Here is a 27,751-nt window from a genome sequence, read left to right on the forward strand (position 1 = left end):
TGGGGATGCGCAGCACTGGCCTCACTGTGCTCGGGGCAGCCGCTCAGATCATCACCGCCGCCGGGCTGCTCTTGGGCTTGATTCCTGGCGGGGCCGTTGGCAGGCGCTACATCGGTAGCCTGTGCGGGAGCTTTCTGCGGAAAGGGGTAACCAAGGCCCTGCCCGTGTGACCTGCTGCTGATTGGATCAGGCCCCGCCCACGAGGAGTCTGGGACAGCCAATGCGGGACCTGTTCGAATTATAAAGTGGGAACCCGGTGCCTGACGTGGCATGTGGGCACTAACCCCTCCTGGGAGTAGAGAGTTGTCATTTTAATCTCTCAGGGATATGGCTCTTCATGAGGACCCCAACAAATCATAATGGGTGGGTCTGGAATCTCAAGGGCCTGATGTGGGCCCAGGAAATGGAATATCCTCCAGCACCTTCTTAGTTGGACCAGGACATTTCTGTGCCCAGTAGCCTGCCCTTCATGGGAGAATGCGCAGGTCACAGGAACTACTACAGAAACTGATAATATGGCGGCTCTTGCCTCTTACAGGGCCTTCCCCTGCTGTGCTGCCCTATAATCTCCCTGCCAACGGAGACTGGCACAGAATCCATCCCAGTAGCACTTTATGTCACACTTTTAATAAAAGCACACATTCTCTGTATAAAGTGATGCAAGGTATCATTTCTTCCCTTGGATCTGAGCAATTATGGCACCAACGAACACATGCTGCAGGACCATGTGTCCCCCAAACCTGAGCCCCCACTTACACGAGGGACAATGTGCTGCATTCTCTCTATGGCTGCCAGCTATGGGGGCCCACAAATACTGGTCCTTGCTCATTTACCTGCAACATCAGTGTATGTCAGACTTTGAGCCAGTGGCGTAACTAGATGTTATTGGGTCACACAGCAAATTTATTTTAGGGCCCCCAAAATATTGTCCTGTTTTACCAATATATATTGAAATTGCTCATTAAGTAGGGCCTCATGGGGCCCCCCTGCAGCCGCAAGGTCTGCTTCCTCTGTAGTTGCACCCCTGCTTTGAGCTCAAGCCCCTTCAGATTCCAACCTTGGGTCAGCAAATAGGCGTTAACCCCAGAAATCACCCCAACTGTCTTTTAAAGGAGACATTTTGTTTAAAAAATAAGAATGTACCAGTGCGTTCTACTCATTTAGATATAGAAGAATTGTGCTTAAAAAAGCAGGCTGATTTATTGAATATTTCTGCAAAAACCCTAATAATCCCTCTCTTTTCTTCCGGCTCCTGCTCCCTGAATTCCCAGGCTGTGCAGGGGAGCCAGCAACACTCAGCTCACTGCACTGTAGGACAGGAACCAATCAGCAGCTAGCAGGACCTGATGGGGCACTGAAGCCTGTCTGTGCTTGTGTGACTGCAGGGCTGTGATTGGCTGTCCCCTTCCTACTGTGCTTCTGGCAGGGACCGTTGGGACATGCCCGGCCCTCATTTGAAACACAGACAGGGACCAGAGAACATCTATAGGGAGCTCCAATAAACGGGCTATTTTTAAAGATAATATACATTTTTAGCACCATGTAAAAGCAACACCATATATTACTTATAATTGCCTACAAAATTAGGGTCTCCTTTAAGCTGAATTGTCAGGGAGGCGTAGATAAGCATTTCCCTCAAATCTTCCTGTAACTGTGCAGCAGTGCAGTAATCCATAGCTGCTCCTCCACTTTCAGTCAGAAAAGTAACATGGGGAATATTTATCCGTAAGCTTTCACTCCCATCATTGATAAATAGACCCCAAAAGTCTCACAGGCTGTCATTTCACTCTTTGCTAAATATTGTGGCTGCTACTGGGATTTGACAGGTTCTATGGGGGAAGCTTTATCCCACGCACATAGCAGTGTTTCCTTTCATTTGCTTTGTGGCTTTGATTGCAGAGATTTCTAATAACAACTGTGTGCAGAGAGTCAGCACTCTCATGTTTCACTCCCAATTCCTGGTTCACTGGCCTCCAGGCTGTGGGCTGTGAAGGGGAGATCTAGCCCATGCACAGCAGTTTGAGCCAAAGGGGATGATGGTATATAATGGTTCAAGATAAAGTGCTGGAAGGTTGCTCCCTGTATCTACCTTTCTTTCTGTGAAGTAGAGCTTTGGGAACAGAAATATTAGCGTATGACACCACCTTACACTGAGAAAGGCAGGAGGGCCCTCTCCCTGGGGAAGTGAGAGTAGCTGGGCCTTAGCTGGCCTGTGAGTGCACATCATAGAGTGAGAAAGGCTGGTGGGCCCTGGGGTCCTATCTGTGAGGTAATTTAGGGAAGCACATAAATCCAGTGTATGTGAATGTGGCTACACCTTAGAGCAGTGCTGGTGGCTCTCTCACATCTGACTGACATGGAAATGTGGTGAGGGCCCTGGAGTCTGGTTACTGTAGCTTTGCACTGATGCACAAATACAGACTGTTAAAGGGGACCTGCCACCCTAAGAAATAATTCCAAATTCTTTTCTATCATGTTAGTTGAGCAAAATAAACTTTAGTTACACTGTTAATTATTTACATTTTGTTTCCTTCTGTCTTGGAATTATACAATCACAGCAAGCAGGCAGCAGCCATTTTGTGGACACGGTTATTAAGGGAAATTGTGTATCACCCCAAAATCTTGTGTATGCACCAGAATGGGGGACCTAATACCCATCTGCAGTGCCCTACACAATTATAGAGCCTGAGGAGAGAAGGGGGAATGTGTGCAGAGCAGTGACATCTAGGAATTGCTGAATGGAAATTGAAAGTAATTGACTTCCCCACCTCTATGCCTCGGGCATAGAGACGGGGCAGGTAATATTTGATATGACAGTTCAGATATTTAAACACCTTTTATAACAGGTATGGATGTTTTAGGGAAAAAAAATGTGTTCCATATTTAATTTGCAAAGGACTTTCATTATGCAACTTTTGTGTGTAGGTGACAGGTCCACTGCCAGTGACTCGAGGGGGGGGGCACATGGGTCACAACTGTCTGCTTTTGAATCTGAGCTGAATGCTGAGGATCAATTGTAGGGAGGCACCAAATCCAGGATTTGGATTGGGATTCAGCCTTTTTCAGATGGATTTGGATTCGGCCGAATCCTTGTGCCTGGGCGAACCGAATCCTAATTTGATTATGCAAATTAGGGGCGGGGAGGGAAATCACGTGACTTTTCATCACAAAAGAATTTTTTTCCACTTTTTCCTTTCCTGCCCCTAATTTACATATGCAAATTAGGATTTGGTTTGGTATTCGGCCGAATCTTTCACCAAGGATTCGGGGATTCGGCTGAATCCCAAATAGTGGATTCGGTGCATCCCTAATCAATTGCAAACTCACTGAACAGTTATGTCCCATGTGGTCCCTCTTCAAGTCGCTGACTAACTCAGTGTTAGAGAGCTGAAAAGCAGGAAGTAGTGTTCTGTTATTTTAGACATCCAGTCACTCCAGCCTTTGTACATTACATATTTGGCTAACTAACTATATTAGAAACATTTTTTATTTTACACAGACTATCTATTTACCAAGTTTTTATTTTTACACTAAACTGTTCCTTTAAAGGAGAAGGAAAGCCCCAGGGCGCAAAACCCCTCCCCCCCTCCCCTGTGTTGCCCTCCTCCCCCCTGGCCTACCTGTCCCCCTGGGCAAATGCCCCTAACTTGTTACTCACCCCTCTGCGCAGGTCCTGTCCACGGAGTTCGCAGTCGCCATCTTCTCCCACGCGCGTCTTCTTCCTGCTCTGACCGGCGTCTTCTGGCGCATGCGCAGTAGGAACAGGTACCGGTACAGCTCTATTGCGCATGCGCCGAATGTCACGAAGTGAAATCGGAAAACTTCGTGACATTCGGCGCATGCGCAATAGAGCTGTACCAGTACCTGTTCCTACTGCGCATGCGCCAGAAGACGCCGGTCAGAGCAGGAAGAAGACGCGCGTGGGAGAAGATGGCGACTGCGAACTCCGTGGACAGGACCTGCGCAGAGGGGTGAGTAACAAGTTAGGGGCATTTGCCCAGGGGGACAGGTAGGCCAGGGGGGAGGAGGGAGGGGGGCAACACAGGGGAGGGGGGGAGGGGTTTTTGCGCCCTGGGGCTTTCCTTCTCCTTTAAAGGGGTGGTTCACCTTTTGGTAACTTTTATTACATTATAGAACAGCCAATTCTAAGCAACTTTTCAATTGGTTTTCATTATTTATTTTTTTTATAGTTATTTGCCTTTTTCTTCTGACACTTTGCAGCTTTCAAATGGGCATCGCCGACTCCCTTCTTAAAAAAACAATGCTCTGTAAGGCTACTCTATTCAGGCCTTTCCTATTCATAGTCCAGTCTCTTGTTAAAATCAATGCATGGTTGCTAGGGTCTTTTGGATCCTAGTTACCAGATTGGTTAAGATGCAAATTGAAGAGCTGCTGAATAAAAAGCTAAATAACTCAAAAAACTTCAATAATAAAAATGAAAACAAATTGCAAATTGTCTCAATAGTCCCTCTCTACATCATATTAAAAGTTATCTCCAAGGTGAACAACCCCTTTAAGGTGGACAATTTCCTCCCAAGTCAGGGGCAGTAGCTAACTAGATGTAAGGACACGCCCTCAGGCACAAAAAAGAGAGGGAAGGGAATTACCTCAAGAGAAAAAAAGCAGGAAGTGCTTTTCTGCCTGAAGGCACCAAAAGAACATGGAGGCTGCTCCTCCCACTGGGTTCGCTGGGGAAGAAGCAGCAGATGTGCAGGTGCCCCCTCCTTCTCTTCCACAGCCTCCAGGAACCTCCTGGCAACAGGAATCAGGTGACTTGCTGTGGAGACAGTGCCCACCTTTTTGTACTATCACCTCCCCAACCCACCGCCACACCAAATCCCTGTCAGTACCTCACCCTATTGTCAGTAATATCCCAGTAACCCAACTGGTCCCCTAAGTCCCTGTCTCACCCTCCTGGCACCCCAAATCCCTGTCAGTTTCTCACCCTCCTATCCATAATATCCCAGTGACCCAACTGATCCCCTAAATCCCTGTCAGTACCTCACCCTCCTGGCACCCCAAATCCCTGTCAGTTCCTTACCCTCCTGTTCGTAATATCCCAGTGACCCAACTGGTCCCCTAAATCCCTGTCAGTTCCTTACCCTCCTGTCAGTAATATCCCTGTGACCCAACTGCTCCCCTTAATCCCTGTCAGTACCTCACTTTCCTGTCAGTACTATCCCAGTGAACGAACTGGTCCCCTTAAGGTACCTCATCCTCCTGTCCGTAATATCCCAGTTACCCAACTGGTCCCCTAAGTCCCTGTCAGTACCTCACCCTCCTGGCACCCCAAATCCCTGTCCGTTTCTCACCCTCCTGTCCATAATATCCCAGTGACCCAACTGATCCCCTAAATCCCTGTCAGTACCTCACCCTCCTGGCACCCCAAATCCCTGTCAGTTCCTTACCCTCCTGTTCATAATATCCCAGTGACCCGACTACTCCCCTTAATCGCTGTCAGTACCTCACTTTTCTGTCAGTACTATCCCAGTGAACCAACTGGTCCCCTTAAGGTACCTGATCCTCCTGTCCGTAATATCCCAGTGACCCAACTGGTCCCCTAAGTCCCTGTCAGTACCTCACCCTCCTGGCACCCCAAATCCCTGTCAGTTTTTCAACCTCCTGTCAGAAATATCCCAGTGACCCAACTGGTCCCCTAAATCCCTGTCAGTACCTCACCCTCCTGACACCCCAAATCTCTGTCAGTTCCTCATCCTCCTGCCCATAATATCCCAGTGACCCAACTGGTCCCCTAAATCGCTGTCAGTACCTCACCCTCCTGACACCCCAAATCTCTGTCAGTTCCTCATCCTCCTGTCCATAATATCCCAGTGACCCAACTGGTCCCCTAAATCCCTGTCAGTACCTCACCCTCCTGGCACCCCAAATCCCTGTCAGTTCCTTACCCTCCTGTTCGTAATATCCCAGTGACCCAACTGGTCCCCTAAATCCCTGTCAGTACCTTACCCTCCTGTTCGTAATATCCCAGTGACCCAACTGCTCCCCTTAATCCCTGTCATAACCCCACTTTCCTGTCTGTGATATGGTCCCACCCCCAGTTGGCTTATACTAGGGATACGTTACAGCCATTTTGTGAGGGTAAATAACATTTGTTCATGGTTGCCAGGCAGCGGCGGTCCAGAGAGCCTGACGTCTTTGCTTCAGAATCTACTGGAAGGTACAAGCACCAGATCATAGCATACAGACATACTGTATTGTGACCCCAGGGTAAACTCTGTGTCCCCCACAGCTGGACATCTGGAGCCAAAGCTGGAAGTTCTGGTGACTGAGATAAACCGAGTGCAACAAGGTAATGCCCCCCCACAATCTTTCTTCCAATGTGGCCCCCAGATACAGGTGTGTCCCATACATTACACTGGGAGACAGCAGTAAGATATGGGGGAATTTGTTGCAATAAAAAGAGCTATTTTGGTTCACCTGCAAAAAAGAGATCTGAAATGTTGCTCCTAAAAAGCTCACCACCTAAACCCTGCCGAGATGCAGAGCTGGCACAGTTCCACAGGGAAGAGTATTTCTAGCATATAGGCAACTTGTTAGTGGAGCTTTTTGCATTTACAATCACAATTTTTTCCCATAATCGCAATTTTTTCTCTGGGACGAAACACAATTGTAATTAACCCATCTCAAATCACAGAAATGGTAGCATCAGTGCTTTTGTTATAATTGTGTGTGTTTTGTTTTCTTTACTGTAATATTTGAATTATGACAAATATGCCCCAATGTAAAAGCAGGCCCGGACTGGCAGGCTGGATATTCAGGCAAATGGGAGATGCCATAGACACTCGCTTTTATTGGGCCTGTGGGGGGGAGGCTGTTTGGATTGTCTCTGTGTAATTGAAATACCACGGCCTACTGGATCTCAAGCCCAGCCCCTTGCTACTGCTGATGAATGAAAGGCAGTGAATGACACATGGATTTGTTTCCCATGCAGCGAGACGTGTCTTATGCCGCGAGCTAGATGAGTACCGGGAGCAAAGTGACAAAGCCAAGAGGGAGCTGGATCAATGTATGTGACCATTTTATTCCCCCCTCTAGAACTCTCCTAGGGGAATATTTATCAAGGGTGGAATTTCGGATTGAAAAAACTTATTCGAATTCAAAAAGACCAACCAAAAAGTCAAAGCTTTTTTTGGTCAAATAGGTCCGTTTTCGATCGAATAGGTCCATATTCGGCCGATTTGAATCGTACAAATCGCAGGAATCACGCATTCGAACGAATTCGATTTGAAATTTTTCAAAGTCCACCAATTGACTCCAAATAGGTTCTAGGAGGTCCCTCATAGGCTAAAACAGCATTTGGGCAGGTTTTAGATGGCAAATTTTTTTTTACATGATAAATTTCGATATTATCGAATTTGGACTATTCCCTAGTCGAACTACACAAAAAATAGCTTGAAATTCAAATTTTTTTTTCATTTGAAAATTCACCTCGACCTTTGATAAATCTGTCCCCTAGTTTTAGCGACCCAGGGACCCACCCCTGATGCCATGGAGCCTCATCATTAGACATGTGCAAATCTGTTAATTATATTATCACCTCTAACTTTAACCGGTTGCACTAACTCTCTGTATTGGCCATGACCCCTGAGTTCCCCATAAAAAAAGAAAGCCATCAGAGTAAGACTTGAATTAGAGACAGTTTCAGGTTGGCTGTGAGTCTCTGGGTGCAGCTTCTCTATTCAGCAGGACTTGTATTTATAACTCTTTTCCTGCTCCTTCCAGTAAAGACAGAGAGGCTCCAGCTGGAGCAAGCACTCAACAAAAACCAAGGTAAGTTTGCCATTAACTTATACTGGATATATATATATATATATTTATATATATATATATATATATATATATAGTAACAGTACTGAACTCAACTGGAATAATTATGAGAACAATCGAGATTTATTGAACAAATCTGACGTTTGGAACACCAACTGTGCTCATATTCCAAGGATAACAAACCAGACTGTGACCAACACAAACTGCAAAATACCCTCCCCCAGAAGTGAATGGCACCAAAAACAAAACACTGGTTGTCCTGGCAACTACTGTATACAAACATGTGGAATTGTGTTAAAGGAGAACTCAACCCTTAACCAAAAAAAAGGAGGGAGTGGGGTCTATGTAGGGTGGGGGGTAGGGTTTTTTTTAGTCAAGGGTTGAATTCTCCTTTAAAGAATAATTAAACCTTTAAAATAAGTCAGTGTAAAATTGATGAGGGTGCTACTCTAAGCACTTTTGCAATGTCCATTCATTATTTATTCTTTTTACATTCCATGATATTAAGGGATACATGTACTGTTAATAGGAATGAATTTTGTTCCAACAGCACCACCTGCTGGTCAGTTTCTGACCAGTCTGACCACCAAGTAGTCAAGGAAGTTGTCAGGAGAAAGAAAGAGCCTACACTGATGTTCTTCTGCTTAGGAAAAAAATAGAAACCTTTCTCAAATCTTTCCTAAGCAGAAGAACATCAGAGCAGCCTCTTTCTTTCTCCTGACAACTTCCTGGACTACTTGGTGATCAGAATGGTAGGAAACTGACCAGCAGGTGGTGCTGTTGGAACAAAATTCATTCCTATTAACAGTATATGTATCCATTAATATCTTAGATTGAAAAAAATAATAAATAATGAATGTTTTTCATTGCAAAAGTGCTTAGAATAGCACTCTCAACAATTTTACATTCACTTATTTCAAAGATTTACTTATCCTTTAAGAGTAGGAAAAAAGCTAACATCTGTGTAACATAGCAAAAAAACTTGTGCACATATATAGAAACAGTTGCAAATAAAGTAGCAAAAGTAAGTCTCTGAAAGCATATGCTGTTTGCAGCTTTGTTTAAAAACAACTTATCCAATCTTCTAAGTGCTGTTAGTTCCCACGTGTTCTTTAACTTTAAAAACAACTTGACAGACAAGCGCATCAATTTATACAGGTTTAAATTGACCAAATTTATATATGCACCACTGTTGGCCAGCGTCCCAGAACTAGCTTATTATTTCTCTACATGGTACCCCTTTTGTATATAGTGGGCTCTGTCATCTGGGCCAGGAGCGGTTCACAAGATTTATCAGTGTATACGGGTCATTAGACACAATGTGGGAAATACATAGAAAAAATCTTGTCTCCTAGTTTGTTTCAGTGCTCAACTATAGTTCTTGCTAAACTATAGAACACAACATGGTTTGCACAAGGTAGCAGAGCACATATAAAAAGGTCTATTGTGGAGAGTTCTTACTAAACTATTACTCACAACATGGTGCACACAGAGTGGTAGAGCACATATAAAGGTATATTGTGGAGAGTTCTTGCTGAACTATATCTTACACCATGGTGCACACAGAGTGGTAGAGGTCATCTAGTACAATTAAGGGTTAGTTCAGCTACTATGACAGGTCGCTCAATGGATGGACCACTCTCATGACAAATTGGATACACAACCGCTCACATAGACATAACCCACATCAGCCTAAAAAAAGAAGGAGGTAGTCTAACTGGGAATGGCTGGTTATCAGTGCTGTCAATGCTACACCCGAACTTGCGGGATCATAACTAGAATTTGTAATTTATAACTGATGGGCTCCAGGCTCACAACAAAGTATAAAGCTGGCCATAGATGCAAAGATCCGATCGTACGAATCATCGTACGATCGGACTTTCCCATCTCCCGACTAGAGATGTCGCGAACTGTTCGCCGGCGAACTTGTTCGCGCGAACATCGGGTGTTCGCGCTCGCCGGAAGTTCGCGAACGTCGCGCGACGTTCGCCATTTTGGGTTCGCCATTGTTGGCGCTTTTTTTTGCCCTCTCACCCCAGACCAGCAGGTACATGGCAGCCAATCAGGAAGCTCTCCCCTGGACCACTCCCCTTCCCTATAAAAACCGAAGCCCTGCAGCGTTTTTTCACTCTGCCTGTGTGTGCTGAAGAGATAGTGTAGGGAGAGAGCTGCTGCCTGTTAGTGATTTCAGGGACAGTTGAAAGTTTGCTGGCTAGTAATCGTTTTGATACTGCTCTGTTATTGGAGGGACAGAAGTCTGCAGGGGTTTGAGGGACATTTTAGCTTAGGTAGCTTTGCTGGCTAGTAATCTACCTTCTACTGCAGTGCTCTGTATGTAGCTGCAGTGGGCAGCTGTCCTGCTTCTGATCTCATCTGCTGACTGCTGCAATAACAGTAGTCCTTGTAAGGACTGCTTTTATTTATTTTTTTGTTGTTTTACTACTACTACTACTACTACTATAAGAGCCCAGTGCTATTAGTCTAGCAGTATTGGGGAGTGGGACTGGTGTGCTAATCTGCTGCTCCTAGTAGTTCAGCAGCACCAACTTTAATTTTTTTTTTTAATATTCATTTTTTTTTTATTTTACTTTTTTTTATTTTACTACCGCTGTAGTAGTGTATAAGTTGACCTTTTAGGCATTATTTGCCCTGTAGGCATTATTTGCACACTGTTTTCTTCAACCCGCCATCTAGCTGTGTGACCTTGTTCACATTCTGTCTAAATATCCATAATATTACCGTCTCCAGAAAAAACACCGGAGTGACTTTTTTCAAGCAGCCATAATATATTTTACGTAATCCGTATCCACCGCTGTAGTAGTGTATACGTTGACCTTGTAGGCATTATTTGCACACTGTTTTCTTCAACCCGCCATCTAGCTGTGTGAGCTTGTTCACATTTTGTCTAAATATTGATAATATTATCGTCTCTAGAAAAACCACTTGAGTTACTTTTTTTCAAGCAGCATTCATATATTTTACGTAATCCGTATCCACCGCTGTAGTAGTGTATACGTTGACCTTGTAGGCATTATTTGCACAGTGTTTTCTTCAACCCGCCATCTAGCTGTGTGACCTTGTTCACATTCTGTCTAAATATCCATAATATTACCGTCTCCAGAAAAAACACCGGAGTGACTTTTTTCAAGCAGCCATAATATATTTTACGTAATCCGTATCCACCGCTGTAGTAGTGTATACGTTGACCTTGTAGGCATTATTTGCACACTGTTTTCTTCAACCCGCCATCTAGCTGTGTGAGCTTGTTCACATTTTGTCTAAATATTGATAATATTATCGTCTCTAGAAAAACCACTTGAGTTACTTTTTTTCAAGTAGCATTCATATATTTTACGTAATCCGTATCCACCGCTGTAGTAGTGTATACGTTGACCTTGTAGGCATTATTTGCACAGTGTTTTCTTCAACCCGCCATCTAGCTGTGTGACCTTGTTCACATTCTGTCTAAATATCCATAATATTACCGTCTCCAGAAAAAACACCGGAGTGACTTTTTTCAAGCAGCCATAATATATTTTACGTAATCCGTATCCACCGCTGTAGTAGTGTATACGTTGACCTTGTAGGCATTATTTGCACACTGTTTTCTTCAACCCGCCATCTAGCTGTGTGAGCTTGTTCACATTTTGTCTAAATATTGATAATATTATCGTCTCTAGAAAAACCACTTGAGTTACTTTTTTTCAAGCAGCATTCATATATTTTACGTAATCCGTATCCACCGCTGTAGTAGTGTATACGTTGACCTTGTAGGCATTATTTGCACAGTGTTTTCTTCAACCCGCCATCTAGCTGTGTGACCTTGTTCACATTCTGTCTAAATATCCATAATATTACCGTCTCCAGAAAAAACACCGGAGTGACTTTTTTCAAGCAGCCATAATATATTTTACGTAATCCGTATCCACCGCTGTAGTAGTGTATACGTTGACCTTGTAGGCATTATTTGCACACTGTTTTCTTCAACCCGCCATCTAGCTGTGTGAGCTTGTTCACATTTTGTCTAAATATTGATAATATTATCGTCTCTAGAAAAACCACTTGAGTTACTTTTTTTCAAGCAGCATTCATATATTTTACGTAATCCGTATCCACCGCTGTAGTAGTGTATACGTTGACCTTGTAGGCATTATTTGCACAGTGTTTTCTTCAACCCGCCATCTAGCTGTGTGACCTTGTTCACATTCTGTCTAAATATCCATAATATTACCGTCTCCAGAAAAAACACCGGAGTGACTTTTTTCAAGCAGCCATAATATATTTTACGTAATCCGTATCCACCGCTGTAGTAGTGTATACGTTGACCTTGTAGGCATTATTTGCACAGTGTTTTCTTCAACCCGCCATCTAGCTGTGTGACCTTGTTCACATTCTGTCTAAATATCCATAATATTACCGTCTCCAGAAAAAACACCGGAGTGACTTTTTTCAAGCAGCCATAATATATTTTACGTAATCCGTATCCACCGCTGTAGTAGTGTATACGTTGACCTTGTAGGCATTATTTGCACACTGTTTTCTTCAACCCGCCATCTAGCTGTGTGACCTTGTTCACATTCTGTCTAAATATCCATAATATTACTGTCTCCAGAAAAAACACCGGAGTGACTTTTTTCAAGCAGCCATAATATATTTTACGTAATCCGTATCCACCGCTGTAGTAGTGTATACGTTGACCTTGTAGGCATTATTTGCACACTGTTTTCTTCAACCCGCCATCTAGCTGTGTGAGCTTGTTCACATTTTGTCTAAATATTGATAATATTATCGTCTCTAGAAAAACCACTTGAGTTACTTTTTTTCAAGCAGCATTCATATATTTTACGTAATCCGTATCCACCGCTGTAGTAGTGTATACGTTGACCTTGTAGGCATTATTTGCACACTGTTTTCTTCAACCCGCCATCTAGCTGTGTGTATTATGGTTTCCAGAAAAACCAACTGAGTTTTTGTTGTTGTTGTTGTTTTTTTAAAAATAATGCCAGGCAAAGGCAGGCCGCCACGCAGAGGCCGTGCTAGGGGCCGTGCTGCTATGCAATCCTGTGGCCCTAGCAAATTGCCCAGTTTTAAAAAGCCAATGACCCTGAACTCCCAAAATGCTGAAGAGGTAGTTGACTGGCTTACACAGCACACCCCATCCTCTACCGTTTCTAACTTTACCACAACATCCTCCTCATCCTCCACTGCTATGGCCACCCCACGTAACACTTCCTCCACCACCGGTGCCCCTTCTTCACTGGGGTCAGAGGAGTTATTTTCCCATGAGTTTCTTGAACTGAGTAATGCGCAACCATTATTGCCAGAAGAAGATGAAGGAGATGAGGACCTTACACCAGATTTAATTCTGGCAGAGAACACGATAGAGATGGACATAATGAGTGATGAGGAGGAGGTCCCCGCTGCTGCTTCCTTCTGTGATGTGTCAGAAGAAATTGATGCATCTGAGGAGAATGATGATGAGGAGATTGATGTTTTGTGGGTGCCTAGTAGAAGAGAGCAAGAGGAGGGTAGTTCAGATGGAGAGACGGAGAGTCAGAGAGGCAGTAGGAGAATAAGACTTAGAAGAAGCAGGGAGGACAGCCCGCAGGGATCAGTAGGGCAACAACATGTATCGGCACCTGTGTTCAGCCGGCCAACGCACCCGCCATTGCCGCCAATGCCGCCAACTTCTACTGTTACCGCCAGATCGCACACTTCCAAAAAGTCAGCAGTGTGGGATTTTTTTAATGTGTGTGCCTCTGACAAAAGCATTGTAATTTGCAATGAGTGCAGTCAGAAACTGAGCCTTGGTAAGCCCAACAGCCACATAGGTACAACTTCTATGCGAAGGCACATGAGCGGCAAGCACAAAGCACTTTGGGAGCAACACCTCAAAGGCAACAGGCAAACTAAAAGCCACACTCCTTCTGGTCCAGCATCTTACTGCTCTACCTCTGCTCTCCTTGACCCGTCTGAACCACCCTCCACTCCGCCTTCCACCTTGACCACCTGTTCCCATTCCCAGTCATCTGCCACCAGCCAAGTTTCTGTGAAGGCCATGTTTGAGCGTAAGAAGCCAATGTCTGACTGTCACCCCCTTGCCCGGCGTCTGACAGCTGGCTTGTCTGCACTCTTAGCCCGCCAGCTTTTACCATACCAGCTGGTGGACTCTGAGGCCTTCCGCAAATTTGTAGCAATTGGGACACCGCAGTGGAAGGTACCCAGCCGCAATTTTTTTGCTAAAAAGGGAATACCACACCTGTACCAACATGTGCAGAGCCAAGTTACCGCATCTCTGTCACTTAGTGTTGGGCCAAAGGTCCATATGACTACTGACGCATGGTCCTCCAAGCATGGTCAGGGCAGGTATGTCACCTACACTGCCCACTGGGTGAACTTGGTAATGGCTGGGAAGCAGGGAATGGGTAGCTCAACAACAACAGTGGAGTTGGTGTCACCGCCACGGATTGCACGCGGTTCTGCCACCACCTCTACTCCTCCATCGCTCTCTACCTCGTCTTCTTCTTCTTCTTACTCTGCTGCTGGGTCCTCCTTCTCCTCCTCCACACCTGTGCACCCCCAGCTCCCCCTAGGCTATTCGACGTGCCAGGTACGCCGTTGTCACGCTGTCTTGGGGATGACGTGCCTGGAAAGCAAAAACCATACCGGATCTGTACTCCTGTCATCTCTGCAGTCACAGGCCGATCGGTGGCTGACCCCACACCAACTGCAGATCGGAAAAGTGGTGTGTGACAATGGAAGCAATCTGTTGGCAGCGTTGAGACTAGGCAATTTAACACATGTGCCCTGCATGGCACATGTGTTAAATTTAATAGTCCAACGTTTTGTCTCCAAGTACCCAGGATTCCAGGACGTTCTCACCCAGTCCAGAAAGGTGTCGGCCCATTTCAGACGTTCCTACACAGCCATGGCACGCCTTGCTGACATTCAGCAGCGCTACAACATGCCAGTCAGGCGTTTGATTTCTGACAGCCAGACTCGCTGGAATTCAACGCTCCTTATGTTGGAACGTCTGCTGCAACAACAAAGGGCCGTCAACGAGTACCTTTTTGAACTGGGTGGTAGGACTGGATCTGCACAGCTGGGGATTTTTTTCCCCCGTTACTGGGTGCTTATGCGCGATGCCTGCAGGCTCATGCGACCTTTTGAAGAGGTGACAAATATGGTCAGTCGCACCGAAGGCACCATCAGCGACCTAATACCCTTCGCTTTATTCCTGGAGCGTGCCGTGCGACGAGTGACAGATGAGGCTGTAGACCAGCGTGACGAGGAGCTGGAAGCGCACGATTTCTGGTCGGAATCACCAGAACGAACCCAGGCACCTGCTGCAACGCAGGGAGAGGTGCCAGAAGTGGAGTCAGAGGAGGAAGGTGGCTTTGTGGAGGAGGAGGAGGAGGACCAACAGGAGCAGGCTTCCCAGGGGGCTAGTGGTGACCTTTTGGGGACCCCTGGTCTTGTACGTGGCTGGGGGGAGGAGACCGTGGATGATGCAGTCCTTGATAATGAGGAAGCGGAGATGGATAGCTCTGCATCCAACCTTGTGAGAATGGGGTCTTTCATGCTGTCATGCCTGTTGAAGGACCCCCGTATCAAGAGGCTTAAGGAGAAGGACCTGTACTGGGTCGCAACGCTACTAGACCCTCGGTACAAGCATAAAGTGTCAGAAATGTTACCAACATACCACAAGTCCGAAAAGATGCGGCATTTACAAACCAGCCTGCAAAACATGTTGTACAATGCTTTTAAGGGTGATGTCACTTCAGGAACTCATCAACATTCCAGGGGCAGAGGTGCCAGTAATCCTGCCACGAGCACACCTGCAAGGACAAAGCCCTTTGGCCAGTCTGTAACGTCAGACATGCAAATGTTTTTCTGTCCAAGGCAGCGCCACAACCCTTCTGGATCCACCCTCAAAGAACGCCTCGACCGGCAGGTAGCGGACTACCTGGCATTAACTGCAGATATCGACACTCTGAGGAGCGATGAACCCCTGGACTACTGGGTGCGCAGGCTTGATCTGTGGCCAGAGCTGTCACAATTTGCCATGAACCTCTTGTCTTGCCCAGCCTCAAGTGTGCTCTCAGAAAGGACCTTCAGTGCAGCAGGAGGGATTGTAACTGAGAAGAGAACTCGCCTAGGTCACAAAAGTGTCGATTACCTGACCTTTATTAAAATGAATGAGGGGTGGATCTCGGAGGGTTACTGCACGCCGGAAGACTTGTTCTGACTTCTATGCAGCTGTCCTTCTCTTCAAGCCTCATGACTCCACACACAGCTGTCCTTTAGCGTCCTCCTCCTCCCTCCGCCACCGTTACAAACTAGGGTGCAAACCCTACTGGTTTAATTTTTTCTGGCCTCTGTGCTTCAGTGGCTGCAACCAAAAAAACTGGGCAAACAATGTCTACAAGGTCAACGTATGGCAAAAAATGACTATTTTCAGCATTTATATGGCATATTTTTTCTGGCAACTGTGCTTCAGTGGCTGCGTCCAAAAAAATGCATATTTTCTGCATTTATATGGCATAATTTTTCTGGCCTCTGTGCTTCAGTGGCTGCAACCAAAAAAATGCATATTTTCAGCATTTATATGGCATAATTTTTCTGGCCTCTGTGCTTCAGTGGCTGCAACCAAAAAAATTTATATTTTCAGCATTTATATGGCATAATTTTTCTGGCCTCTGTGCTTCAGTGGCTGCAACCAAAAAAATGCATATTTTCAGCATTTATATGGCATAATTTTTCTGGCAACTGTGCTTCAGTGGCTGCGACCAAAAAAATGACTATTTCAGCATTTATATGGCATATTTTTTCTGGCCTCTGTGCTTCAGTGGCTGCGGCCAAAAAAACTGGGCAAACAATGCCTACAAGGTCAACGACGTTGACCTTGTAGGCATTGTTTGCCCAGTTTTTTTGGCCGCAGCCACTGAAGCACAGAGGCCAGAAAAAATATGCCATATAAATGCTGAAAATAGTCATTTTTTGCCATACGTTGACTCAACGTATATGGCAAAAAATGACTATTTTCAGCATTTATATGGCATATTTTTTCTGGCAACTGTGCTTCAGTGTCTGCGACCAAAAAAACTGGGCAAACAATGCCTACAAGGTCAACGTATGGCAAAAAATGACTATTTTCAGCATTTATATGGCATATTTTTTCTGGCAACTGTGCTTCAGTGGCTGCAACCAAAAAAACTGGGCAAACAATGCCTACAAGGTCAACGTATGGCAGTTGTTTAAAGAGAACAGTAGATTACTAGCCAGCAAAGCTACCTAAGCTAAAATGTCCCTCAAATCCCTGCAGACTTCTGTCCCTCCAATACAGAGCAGTATCAAGCAGATTACTAGCCAGCAAACTTACTATCATCTGTCCCTGAAATCACTAACAGCTCTCCCCCTACACTATCTCTTCCAAGCACACACAGGCAGATTTTTCAGATACATTTTTGCCCTTGATCCCCCTCTGGCATGCCACTGTCCAGGTCGTTGCACCCTTTAAACAACTTTAAAATCATTTTTCTGGCCAGAAATGTCTTTTCTAGATGTTAAAGTTCGCCTTCCCATTGAAGTCTATGGGGTTCGCGAACCGTTCGCGAACCGCTCGCGTTTTTGCGCAAGTTCGCGAATATGTTCGCGAACTTTTTTTCCGACGTTCGCTACATCCCTACTCCAGACCCGCCACTAACCATTCAGATCAAAGTCTTACCAGTCAGATCAAATAAAGAACAGATCAGCAATGTTCTGCCCCTGACAGCAATCGTACAATATCTATGTCCAACCAAAGCTAGTGACAGTCTCCCACTGAAAATCGTACGATCGGCAATACACGCAGAGATATTATAGGCAGCCGACAGAAATTTTCTAACCTGTCCGATCGACCAAACGACCGATCTCCGCCGGACGAAAAATGTCGGGACTCTCCACACACGGTTCGAAAATCGTACGAATCCTCGATTCGTACGATCAGATCTTTGCGTCTATGGCCAGCTTAAGGCAACACTTTACAGGGACAGGCTTGCAATAAATCAACTGGCATCATATTGAAATTAGGATCTTGCAATGTCACAAATGGCAAACCAAAATAACAGAACAGAGGGTCCCCTAGGGCAGGTGCACCCATACTTTACTAATGCGAGGTTTACTTTTAATGATGTTGTCTCATTGTGAACTATATCCATAAAAGCTTTGTTAGCATTCTGTTTCATGGAAACTATTATTTAAATATTGATTTACATTGTTATTTAACAAACAAATAGTTCTTGTGTAACCTTTACATAATACATAGCTGAATGAAAATCATGAAATAGCAGGGTGATTTAGACAAGCTGTTTGTGGTGATCTAACTGATCACCAGCTAAAGGTCTACTGGTTGATGTCAATCTACCTTTTGGACACCCCTGCCCTAGGGAAATCAAACATTTAGAAAGTGTTTTGCAACGGGTTGCTCTGCCTTCCCAGTAGCCAGAACAGTTCTAATGGCACACCTGTGGTTATTCATCCTTTCTCGGTAGGTAGTGGAGGCTTTGCCCATATATGCCAAACCACAGGGGCACAAGCCAAGTACACAACGAAAGAGCTGAAGCATGATAGTCTATGTCTGGTTTTGTAATGATGCCCTGTGTGTGGGTGATTGAATACAAGCCCCTAGCCATCCCGCTGCAAGTGAGACAACCAGTGCATCTAAAGCAACCAAGCTTGTTAAAATGTACACAGCGAAGTAGGGGGAGGCTTTACAGGTTTAAGATCCTTTACTATATATATATATATATATATATATATATATATATATATATATATATATATATATATATATATATATATATATATATAATATTTGCACGGGGCATTTCAGGGGCCTCAGGTGGCAGCAGGCTCATTGGTGCTCCACTTGGTGGCGTCCCCAAGTTTGGGGGTGTCTCATTGCTGGATGTGAGTTTTTGGAGGCTACATGTGGTTTGAATGCATAGAACTTTATGGGAAGAATATGCTGCAGCAGCAGTTCTGTGTGCTTAAAGGGGTGTAAAGGCAAAAAAATAAAATCCCATTTTTACTTTTTTTAATGAAAAAGAAATCTATCTCCAATATACTTTAATTAAATAATGTGTACCGTTTTTATAAGAAACCTGACTGTACACAGTGAAATTCCCTCTTCGTTTTACTTGCTCTGACAGCTGCAGTTAGATGGTCCCTAACTGCTCTGCAGAGAAACGATCATACTTTCAAATGACAGGGGGGAGCCCCCCAACTTACTTCCCAAAACTGGAGCAGCTTTGTTTGTTTCCCTGTAACAACTGTGTAGATTTGTATCCACATACCCAGTGCAGTCTGTATATTCTCAATCACATTCAAAGGTAACACACATGCACCCAGCATTGGTTGAATATTCTTGATTTGCACTGGTGCTCCGTCACAGGCAACCACAGGGTTAACTTCAATATATTAGGATAGCAAATCACGAAAAACAGCAAAGAGCAGAATACCTGCTATTCAATCTTTATTGTACATTCCACACAAAACAGTTACTGCGTTGGCCGGGAAATGAACCCGGGTCAATTGCTTGGAAGGCAGCTTTGACGTCCTCCCTCAAATGCACAATAAAGATTGAATAGCAGGTATTCTGCTCTTTGCTGTTTTTCGTGATTTGCTATCCTAATATATTGCAGTCTGTATATTCTGATTATTAATCAGTCTTGCTGTATCACCTTCTATGGCAGATATTATTTGACTTGTGCTATTTTGATAATTTATGACGATCCCTAAGCTTAACCTCCCAACTGAAGCCCAGACCACACTGAGCATGTGCGTAGTCTTGGTATTGCAAAGATGTTTAACGAAGATGACAGCCCCTGTGCCAACTTTGAAAGCATAAATCATTTGTTTAATTGGGCTTCTGGTGCAGTAAGTTCATGTTATATACTGTAGTTACTATACAAAATACAGCATTTTTAATATTATTCTATTTTAGACTTTAGTTGCCCTTTAAAGCTTCCCACATACTTCTGAGCAGTTATTATGGTGCAAAACTGTGGTTAGAAGAAAATGGGGGGGTGGGGAAATAAAGCCAAATTCTTGAGAGAGGCTGTCGCTTGCTTATTAATGCATTGTGGTCACATAAAATCCTACTGATGTCTATCAGCAGCCATCCTGCACCCTATAATATATAATCAGAGAGCAGATTTATATCAGACAAGAATCTTATGGACACAGTGAAACTGATGCGCCTGCAGTTGGCTGCATACAATTAGCAGACAACACTGACGGGTCTCGAAAATGCTGAAAAACCGAATTGTTTGTGCAGTCAGTCATCTTTCAAAGTGTCCGTGTGTCAATCACATCTTGTTTCTCAACATTTTCACAAGACTTTTCAGCATTGTCACGTAGATGCAACTGCTCAGGGGCCCTTTGGGACACTGTTTTATCAGCAACTTCTAGTACAGCAGAGCTGGCTCTGTCAGAATTATTAATCCCCTATGGACACACATACCCATGGGTTTTCAGATGCAGGTTTGTGCACACCGTTTACTTCCATTTGATTGTGCCCAGATGCACCCATGAGTATTCAGTTGTGTACTCTAGTGCAGTCTGAATTTTGTTGTGTTTGATGTCTGTTGAAAATAGAATACAGAGATGCGTGTGGAACTCATAAACACCCACTTGCATTTAAAGGGACGCCATTGCTAAAAATGGGCACATTCAGTCACAACAGGACTTGTGTTGAATTCTGCCTATTGTTTTAATTTTTAAAAACTCCACATTGTGCTATTTTTTGCCATAATAAAGCACTAATTAGAAAGTTGGGTTCACTGAACTCACACCCCATTTCCTTTATTAGGGCTCTTACTCATGAGCGTTTTTACCTGCGCTCCCCTGCGTTCCGTTTTTCGGCGTTCAGCCGCAGGGGAGTGCAGGAATAGACGCATTTCATTATTTCAAATGGGGCTGTACTCACACAGGAGCGTGTAGGCGCCGAACGCAGGAAAAATGCAGCATGTTGCGTCTCAACCTGTGTTCGACGCCTACATGCGCCTGTGTGAGTACAGCCCCATTTGAAATAATGAAATGCGTCTATTCCTGCGCTCCCCTGCGGCTGAGCGCCGAAAAACGGAACGCAGGGGAGCGCAGATAAAAACGCTCATGTGTAAGAGCCCTAAACAGGGCAATTTTTTCAGAGCTCCCATCTACCTTTCAACAAAGGTTACACACCATACCTCCCAACTGTCCCTTTTTTGGAGGGACAGTCCCTCTTTTGACAGCTCAACCCGCAGTCCCTCATTTGTACTGGAAAGTCCCTCTTTTCTCTGCACTGAACAGCCAGAAAAAGAAACAAAGTTTCTCACTTAATTGGCTTTTAGCAGAGAGCCCAGAACTGCTAACAGGTGCAAATAAGATACTTTGTAACAATTTTGAGACACAAAAACACATATTAGATAAGGAGAAATATTTTCAAACTTTCATAACCTGCCAAATTTGGTAAAACAAACATGGTAATTAGGGGGTGTGGGCACAGAAAGGGGTGTGGTCAAAAAATTGGTGCGCTACATGCGAGAAAAAATTTTTTGTCCCTCTTTTTACTTCCAAAATGTTGGGAGGTAAGACACACTCTTGCAGGGATCAGTCGTGTAGAAATAGTTTTCAGGGAATTTGAAAATCACTCACAGAGCTCCTTTCCTTCCAGCTTTCAGGCAGCCTGCATATAGGAAGAGAGCTCTGTGTCAGGCCCGCTGACCTAAATACTGCACCTGTGTGATCAGCACACAGACAGGTTAAACCCAAAACATTCCTGGAGCCTTTTAACACATGAAGTGCTGGAATCCTGGTGCAACGTATACACCATCCAGCACTTTCTCTGCTAAACGTTGTGACGCCCTGTCACAAAACAAACAAAGCAGCAGCCTTTGAGCAGCTCTAATATCGGGGGCTTCTCAGTGGACTGTAATTCATTTTATTGGCTCCTTTGTTGGTTCTTTGGGATCAAAATTACAGGAAGTACTAAAGTGAAACTGGTTTTATATTCTTGCTTAATGGCAGAAATAACAGAAAACACAGAAATCTCTTAATAAAAACAATAGGCGCAATGTATGCACTAGCCTTTTTTTTTTCCAGCACGTGTGTGTGAATCCGTGTACAGGAAACTCATGGTGAGGTTGTAAATTCTGTTAATCTTTTGCAGAGACCTTGCAGAGGCTGCAGCTGCAGTGTGACAGGAAAGGGACAGAGAAGCAGAGGTACACATTTCCCAAGTCTCTTCCTAGTGCTGTATTAATGGGCCTGTGTGAGGGACAGGTACTGCTACCAGTGTCGGACTGGCCCACCGGGATACCAGGAAAACTCCCGGTGGGCCCAGGTGTCAGTGGGCCTCTTGCCTCTAACCATTTAGCCTATTTCATGGTCATTCCCTATTTATTTATGGGAAAAAAGAGGCTTAATAATGGAAGAATAGAGTATAGTATGTAGAGATAAAAGACTAGGAGAATAAAGAGGTTGAGTGAGGAGAGGAGGAATAATAGTTTGGAAAGTGGGCCCACGGTCTAAGGTTTTCTGGAGAGCCCTGGTATCCCAGTCTGACACTGACTGCTACCATATATGCACAGGGCTCTATAGAACTGCTGGGCAGTTGTATGTATTGGGTAGGAGAGTGGCATACTCATGCTCATGCATATAGTCAATTAGGAGATTGTTCTGGTTGTTCTTCCACAGAGAGAAAGAGCTGTCAGATACCTGCCAGCAAAGAATCGAATATCTCACTAGCAAGATACAAGAGGAGAAGCTGAAACAGAGAAAGCAGAGGTTTGGTGCCAAGCTAATGCCCTATATCACACCTCTACTGGCACAATACAGAACTAATTACTGTCTGGCAAAATTATGGGCAATACAGACACAATAGGCATCTACCTCTCACTATGGGATTCAGGCCCGTGCTATCTAATCATCTTGCGCCAGACTTGTTCTGTTCTTATTGGACTACAAGGCCCGTATAAGGGTGAAGATACACAGAGCTACTAGTGGAAGTTAGTTGTTGTGGCTACAAAATGCCAAAAGAATTACCTTGCCATAAACAATACTGAGAATTGCTTTTGCTAAAACACATACGGTGTCTAAGCAAAGCCAATTATCACTATTGTCTATTTTGTAGCCGTGCCAAGTAGCTGCTACTAGTAGCTCTGTGTGTGTTCACCCTTAGAGGGGAAACAGTTTGATGATCAGCCTAGCAGCTCTGTGCTGTCGTATTCAGTTTTTTTTAAGTTGGAAATAGTGTAACAGTTTTCATTTAGTGATTTTGCTGTTTTCATTTTTGTGTTTTGTGTAGGATGGAATATGAAAAACAAGTGGAAGAGTTGATGGCAAAGCACAAGAATCTCTGGGAGTTGTATGTAAGAATGGACATTCTCATTCACGCAGGAATGAAGAAATTTCTGGGAAGACAGAGATTACCTGCTTTACTGTTAAAAAGCTTTTATGTAACTGTGGGACAATTTGGGGTTGGAACTTGTAATCAATGGAGCCAGAAAAAAAACTACTTATTACTTTATTATTTTTCTACAAGCAAAAAATCAACTACTTCCCTAGTGTAAAAGTTTGGGGTTTTCATTACCCTCAATATATGTGTGGGTAGAAGAGGCTTCCCCCATCCAGGATGAGCTTCTTAAATGTAGATTGTATATTGCATAGCTGCCAGGGTGTGTGGTGCAACTGCAAGACCTGTATTTGCCAATGAATAATGAGTGGCACCCCCTGGCATTCTGGTACAGCACCAATGACCACAGCCAAGACTGAAGAAAGCAGATTTATTTTTACAAGAGCCCCTTCCTACTGCGCCTTAGCATTTGAGTAGGCAATGGGAGTAGAAGCTGGGGGCTTCTGTTTATATTGTTTAAATATTTAACAGGAGGAGGAAAGAAACTCTTCATATAGGGCACAGTAAAATTCTTTTAAAGTAGTCACCTCAGTGACAGATTTGAAAAGTATTTTATAAATGTAACTTTCCATTCATTGTTTAAAGACCATATACACACAGGACCAAAAAGCAATTGGTAAGGTATTTTAGGGACATCTGTAGCACTCTCATGCTTTGTTATTCCATAACTCTCACACAATATAATTTCCACCAACTGCTGCTAAATCTGGAAGCAGCTTCCTAGCATTGACCTTACCCATATAAATGCTTGAGAGGATCTAAGGGGACAGTGAAACATAAAGCAATCTTGCAGCGAGCACTGAGTCTTACACAGAAAGTGAGTGTAAAAATCATATGTCATTGCAGGATGAGAAAAGGCTTTGTGCAGAGATGCCATTAATGGAAGAAAGGAAAGTAAAACTCATTGAACAAGGTGAGTATTATTGTGTTCTGTGTCCATCACAACCCTCTATGTAAGTAGGTATTGAATGGAGTGTTAGCCTCACTTCCATTATTATCTTATCACATGTGGGTTATCTGGTATATTTGTTGTATTTAGGAGATCCACAGCTATTTAGCATTATATTTCCCACTGCCATTGCCTTAACAGAGAGAGAGATCCAAGGTCAGATGGCACAGTTGCAAGAAGAAATAGAAAAGCTCAGAAAACAGGGAGTGAATGTAACTGCAGAGGCTGCCTTCTTGCGTTCCGCACAGGCAAAGACCGCAGTGTAAGTACATTTGGTGGAACTTTTTTCATCCACTACAAATTATGCTTTGTGCAGGCTCAGACTGGCAATCTGTGGTTCAGGCAAATGCCAGAGGGGTTCTTGTAAGATGCCATATACAGTCACATATGACTCACTACTGCTGTCTGTTAGGGACAAATAGCATCACCTGGGAGAAATTAGGGGTCATTTATGATCAGGAAAACAGTACGCAATGCTCCATAATTAGGCACAAACCACCATTTGTTTGAACTTTTCACATTGCTTTGCTCTTTTTGGAGCATGCCCTTTTTGGAGCATGGAGACCTGTGGCTTCCCCCATGATTACAGCACCATCTGCAATGTCCAGCACTGTATTTATGAGGGGAAATCACATAGGCTTCCCCCATGCATGTCCCCTAATTTGGTTTGGGAGGGATGACAGATACAGGGTGCTGAGCCTTTTTATTACCCTCTGCCCTGTGGCAAGCAGGACGATTAGGGGCAGCCTGTTTTCACCAGCAAGAGGTGCAGAACCCATCTAAACCTGGAGAAGAAGCAATTAGTGAATTGGCAACTTAATGATCTTGCTCCCAGGGTCTTTGTTTGTAGATGACACCTATTGTTATTCTGAGCTATGAAAGGAGCCCAATTTTTTTTTAAAAAAATTGTATATTATATATATGTTTCTCCTACAGTTACAAAGTGTGGTGTTTATACAAATGGCCTGTAGATGTCACTGTGCTGCATACTGTGCATACTTCCTGGACAGCTTAAAAGTGAAAGTTAATGTTGTGTAATGCCTGCATGAGTCTCTGCTAATAAAGCACGGTTATACTCTCCTCATCCTCGGCTACCAAAACATAACACAAAGTTACTCTTCAGAAACAGGAGGGCTTATAGTTAGAGAGATCTGTATCGATTGCAACGTTCTTCATATGTCCATATATCTACCATAAAGGCTGATTTTCAATGTGTTTTCTTTCCTAGAAGGCTTTTTGAGGAGGAATACAGCCATTCCAAGCAAATCCTTGACAAAACCACTGAGCGTCATAGGAGCGTATGTGAGATGTATACAAGGTAATGAGTGCAGGTTGCAGACATTCTGTGCCTCTCCCTCGCACATAAATTAGATCCATTGTGTGTTTCAATGTTGCCTCGGGGGGAGAAACAAAGCAGAGCATGTCTCTTTACATTGCTAGCATTTTGGCGCGAACATTCATTAGAATGTAGAGTAATTCGTATTAGAGGGGTAGATGGAGGGTACACACCGCTATAATGTGTACTGCAGTTGTAGTGATGTAAGGGCAGGGGTCCCCAACCTTTTTTACCTGTGAGCCACATTCAGGTATAAAAAGAGTTGGGGAGCATGCAAAATTATCCTGGGTGATGTAAAATAAGTGCAATGATTGCCCATTTGGTAGCCCCTATGTGGACAGAGAAGGCTCTGTTTGGGAGTACACCTGGTTTTTATACAACCAAAACTTGCCTCCAGCCTGGAATTCAAAAATAAGCTCCTGCTTTGAGGCCACTGAGAGCAACATCCAAGGGCTTGGAGAGCAACATGTTACTCGTGAGCTACTGGTTGGGGACCACTGTGTAAGGGCATCAGGATCTGCCAATTTACAGTATGTGCTGCATTTCATTACATGGAAAAAAGAAGCTGGTTTTTAGTTACAATTAATCTGTCCCTAACACCATTTTCTTTCAAATCAAAATAATGACTAGCACCAATTGTATTGCAGATTTTGCAAGGAGTGGGACGCAGCCAGGAAAAACATGCCGGAACCTTCTGTAGATCAGGCAAGTTCCAGCACTCTTTATGCCGTCATAGCAAAATCATCATTGTGTTCTATGTACAGTTCTCATATGAGGGCACAGGGAACATGACCCTTACCATTACTGCAGGTTTTGGAAAGATGAAACTAACTGCTTGTGTTTTTTGTTTTTTTTTGTAAATCCTGTCATTTGTTATGGATGTCATATAAGCACATCTTTTCCTGATATGACCAGCTATTGGTTTAATCCCATCTATGGGGTGAATTTATCAAAGAGTGAAGTTCCGCCACTAGAGTGAAATTCCGCAGCTCTTCATTCATTTCTATGGGATTTTGAAAGGCGTATTTATCAATGGGTGAAAGTGAAATTTCACCCTTTGATAAATACGCCTTTAAAAACCCCATAGAAATGAATGGGAAGTGGCGGAACTTCACTATTAACTTCACTCTTTGATAAATATACCCCCAAGGCTCTCAGGCCAACAATTGGATCATAATAGTCATCAGTGCAGTCTGTCAGGAGAGGATTGCATCAACCTTTCTAATATCCAGCCAGATATCTGTAGGGAGGGAGTTGGTGAGGGCCCATACATGAGCAGATAAACTGCCAACTTGGTCTGAATGGGCCAAATGAGCATTAAGCTTGACTCCTGATCTGGGGGGAGTCAGATGATTGTCGATGAAATACCTTTATGCACTGGTATGAAGCATTTCCTACACCCATTGGCCTTTATTATTTACAGATGATATCTGGAGTCCAATCAGAAGGTGCCCAAATAAAGCAGCCTCCCGCCTCGCAGGAAGAGTAACCCTTGCCATAAGTAGAGGTTTGGGATTCCTGAACACTTATTTCAACTCTTGATTTTTATTCTGCTTTATGTTGCCGTTTTTATTATCGTTATGGTGACGGTTCTCTAAAGAAGAGCATTTACTTCTGATCAGTACCATGTCGTGTATTGTGCACATTGCTGCCTAGTGCCATTTTTGATGTTTCAGCATGATACTTTACGAAAGGCCCTTGAGGCTTTTAACCGTTTGTGAAAAATAAAAATTTCAAGTAAAACCTGTAACTTCTTGTCCAGCTGTCATTTTTGCATTTTTTGCATCTTTTCACTGTTTCCAATGCAAGTAGAAAATAGAAAACCACACTGAAATTAAGACTTCTGTTGAAATCCAACGGTGACAAGATGCTAATACCCCTCTTATCATCAGGCAGCATGGATCCAACATGGCAAGGTTCCACTGGTTTCTGTTGATGGTGCCTTACATGTCTACTTACACAAATGGCATGCAGTGTCCTTATTACCAGGAACCAGTTAACTAGTATCCCCCTAGTGAAAAACCGAATTGACATCATAGCCCCTTGTCTGAAAAGTAGCCAGGATTCAGTCCACAAGTAAGAACCTTGAGCAGTAAAACAGAGTCACACTCCGCTATAAGTGCTAGTGTTATCTCATTACAGCTTTATTGTTTCTAGAGATGATCCACCCACTCCAGTCAGGATTGGACTGGTAATCTGTTGGTTCTGGCAAATGCCAGAGGGGCTGCTGTAAGGTCCCAAA

The 27,751-nt window shown here is 44.0% G+C and overlaps 1 protein-coding gene across 3 annotated transcripts; it reads left to right on the forward strand.

Moving 5' to 3' along the window:
- The first annotated feature begins 4,508 nt into the window (after window positions 1–4,508).
- On the forward strand, window positions 4,509–27,256 carry LOC108700306 (synaptonemal complex central element protein 1). 3 transcript variants are annotated; one of them, XM_018233389.2, is made up of 13 exons: window positions 4,509–4,769; window positions 6,128–6,178; window positions 6,251–6,310; window positions 6,953–7,027; window positions 7,744–7,791; window positions 21,980–22,034; window positions 22,507–22,596; window positions 23,117–23,180; window positions 24,071–24,137; window positions 24,315–24,435; window positions 25,405–25,491; window positions 26,157–26,214; window positions 26,933–27,256. In XM_018233389.2, exons 1-13 carry the CDS (start codon window positions 4,661–4,663, stop codon window positions 26,996–26,998), a joined length of 951 nt encoding a protein of 316 aa, XP_018088878.1. In that variant the 5' UTR covers window positions 4,509–4,660; the 3' UTR covers window positions 26,999–27,256. The 3 variants fall into 3 exon arrangements, with proteins under 3 accessions (XP_018088878.1, XP_018088879.1, XP_018088877.1); XM_018233388.2 differs by having other exon boundaries at window positions 4,518–4,769; window positions 25,402–25,491; XM_018233390.2 differs by lacking the exon at window positions 22,507–22,596 and having other exon boundaries at window positions 4,515–4,769; window positions 25,402–25,491.
- Window positions 27,257–27,751: the final 495 nt, after the last annotated feature.

The sequence above is a fragment of the Xenopus laevis genome, chromosome 8S (genome assembly GCF_017654675.1).
Source record: "Xenopus laevis strain J_2021 chromosome 8S, Xenopus_laevis_v10.1, whole genome shotgun sequence".
Lineage (NCBI taxonomy): Eukaryota > Metazoa > Chordata > Amphibia > Anura > Pipidae > Xenopus > Xenopus laevis.